Source organism: Helianthus annuus, chromosome 5 (genome assembly GCF_002127325.2).
Source record: "Helianthus annuus cultivar XRQ/B chromosome 5, HanXRQr2.0-SUNRISE, whole genome shotgun sequence".
NCBI classification, from domain to species: domain Eukaryota; kingdom Viridiplantae; phylum Streptophyta; class Magnoliopsida; order Asterales; family Asteraceae; genus Helianthus; species Helianthus annuus.
The window spans coordinates 129,851,171-129,852,943 of NC_035437.2; the positions used below are offsets into that span (position 1 = coordinate 129,851,171).

Genomic DNA, 1,773 nt, shown 5'->3' on the forward strand with positions numbered 1-1,773 from the left:
TCTTAGCAGGTTGCAAGATGATGTTAAGTCATTAATTGAGGGGGAAGGCGGCAATAAGGTTTCCCAATGAATTTCCTATCCGTGAATTTGCGGGGGGCTAGGGACGCCAGGAAGGTAACTGGATCAGAGGTTTAAAAACTTGTAATGGGGTGCACTTTCTTTCAATCCAAGAGTCAAAACTCAGAGATACTGTTGGATTCTTACTTAGTAACTTCTGGGGTAAGTCCATTTATGAGGCGGAGGCAGTGAATGCAATCGGTACAGCCGGTGGGTTAATTTGTATGTGGTGCCCTAGTGTATTTCGCATGGTGGGGGTTCACAAGCACCAGCGATTTTTGGTGATTTCTAGTGATTTGGTGCAATCTGGAATTCGTCTGAATGTGGTCAACCTTTACGCTCCAAACGATGCAGTTCTTAGAAGAGGGGTATGGTCTGACCTTCTTCAAATTCGCAATTCTCTTCCAGGTCTGTGGATAGTCATGGGCGACTTCAACGAGGTGAGGGACTCATCTGAAAGGTATAATTCAGTGTTTGTTGCATCAAGTGTGGATGTGTTTAATAATTTTATTCTTGCTGCTGATTTTCATGAATATAATATGGGAGGAGGGCGTTTTACCTTCATGTCGGATAAGGGAGATAAACTAAGTAAATTAGATCGGGTTTTGGTGTATGGGGAATTTAAAAACCGATGGCCTATTGCGTCTCTTCTAGCTCTAGAGAGAGATTGTTCAGACCATAGACCACTTCTTTTATCAACGGTTCAATCCGATTATGGTCATATTCCCTTTCGTTTTTATAACTCTTGGCTCGAGATTCCGGGTTTCACAGATTATGTATTTACTTTGTGTGGGGGTTTTAAGTTTCCTGATGCGGTAGACCTGGCCCTTGCTACAAAACTGAGGTGGCTAAAAATCGTATAAAGGAATGGCTTAAGGTTGTAAAAGTTAGTACGGAGGGGAAATACTTGGATACGAAACGTCTTCTTGTGTCTACTGAGGACAAGGCTGATTTGGGCCCTTTAGATCAGTCGGAACTGGACCTAAGGGCTGAGTATAAGCAATTTATTTTTGAATATGATCGCATGAAACAAATGGATACAAGGCAGAAATCTAGGGCAAGGTGGGCGTTGGAAGGTGATGAAAACACAGGTTTCTTTCACGGGATCTTAAATGCCAATCTTTGTAATAATCGCATCAACGGTGTGTTTTTTGATGGTATTTGGGAGTCGAATCCTATGTTGGTAAAAGTTGGTCTTTATCATTTCTTTGCCTCCCAGTTAACAGAACCAATGCGGGATAGACCAATCCTTACGTGCCATAACCTTTCTTCCATCTCGGGTGAACAAGCGGAGTCATTAGTGCTTCCGTTCTCTCTTGTGGAAATAAAGAATGCCGTTTGGGATTGTGACGGGAACCGGGCACCCGGCCCTGACGGGTTCAACTTTAAGCTTCTCAAGCGATGTTGGGCCAGTTTGGAGGCTGATTTTGTCAGGTTGTTCGCTGAATTTTATGATAGAAGCTTTCTTAATAGGAGTTGTACCTCCTCTTTTATAGCCCTGATCCCCAAAATCAAAGATCCAATGGCCCCGTCAGACTATCGACCGATAAGCTTAATTGGGTGTATCAATAAAGTAATATCTAAGGTGTTGGTGAACAGGCTTAAAGGGGTCATTGGGGGGCTAATCTCAGCCGAACAATCCGCTTTTCGTTCTGGTAGAAACATTACTGATGGCCTATTAATGCTCAATGAGGTGATAGCTTGGTGGAAAAGATC

The 1,773-nt window shown here is 43.1% G+C and overlaps 1 protein-coding gene across 1 annotated transcript; it reads left to right on the forward strand.

Annotated features, from left to right (window-relative positions):
* The first annotated feature begins 305 nt into the window (after positions 1–305).
* Positions 306–920, forward strand: LOC110943591. Its single transcript, XM_022185329.1, has one exon. The coding sequence runs from the start codon at positions 306–308 to the stop codon at positions 918–920; it is 615 nt and encodes a 204-aa protein (XP_022041021.1).
* The last annotated feature ends 853 nt before the right edge of the window (positions 921–1,773 follow it).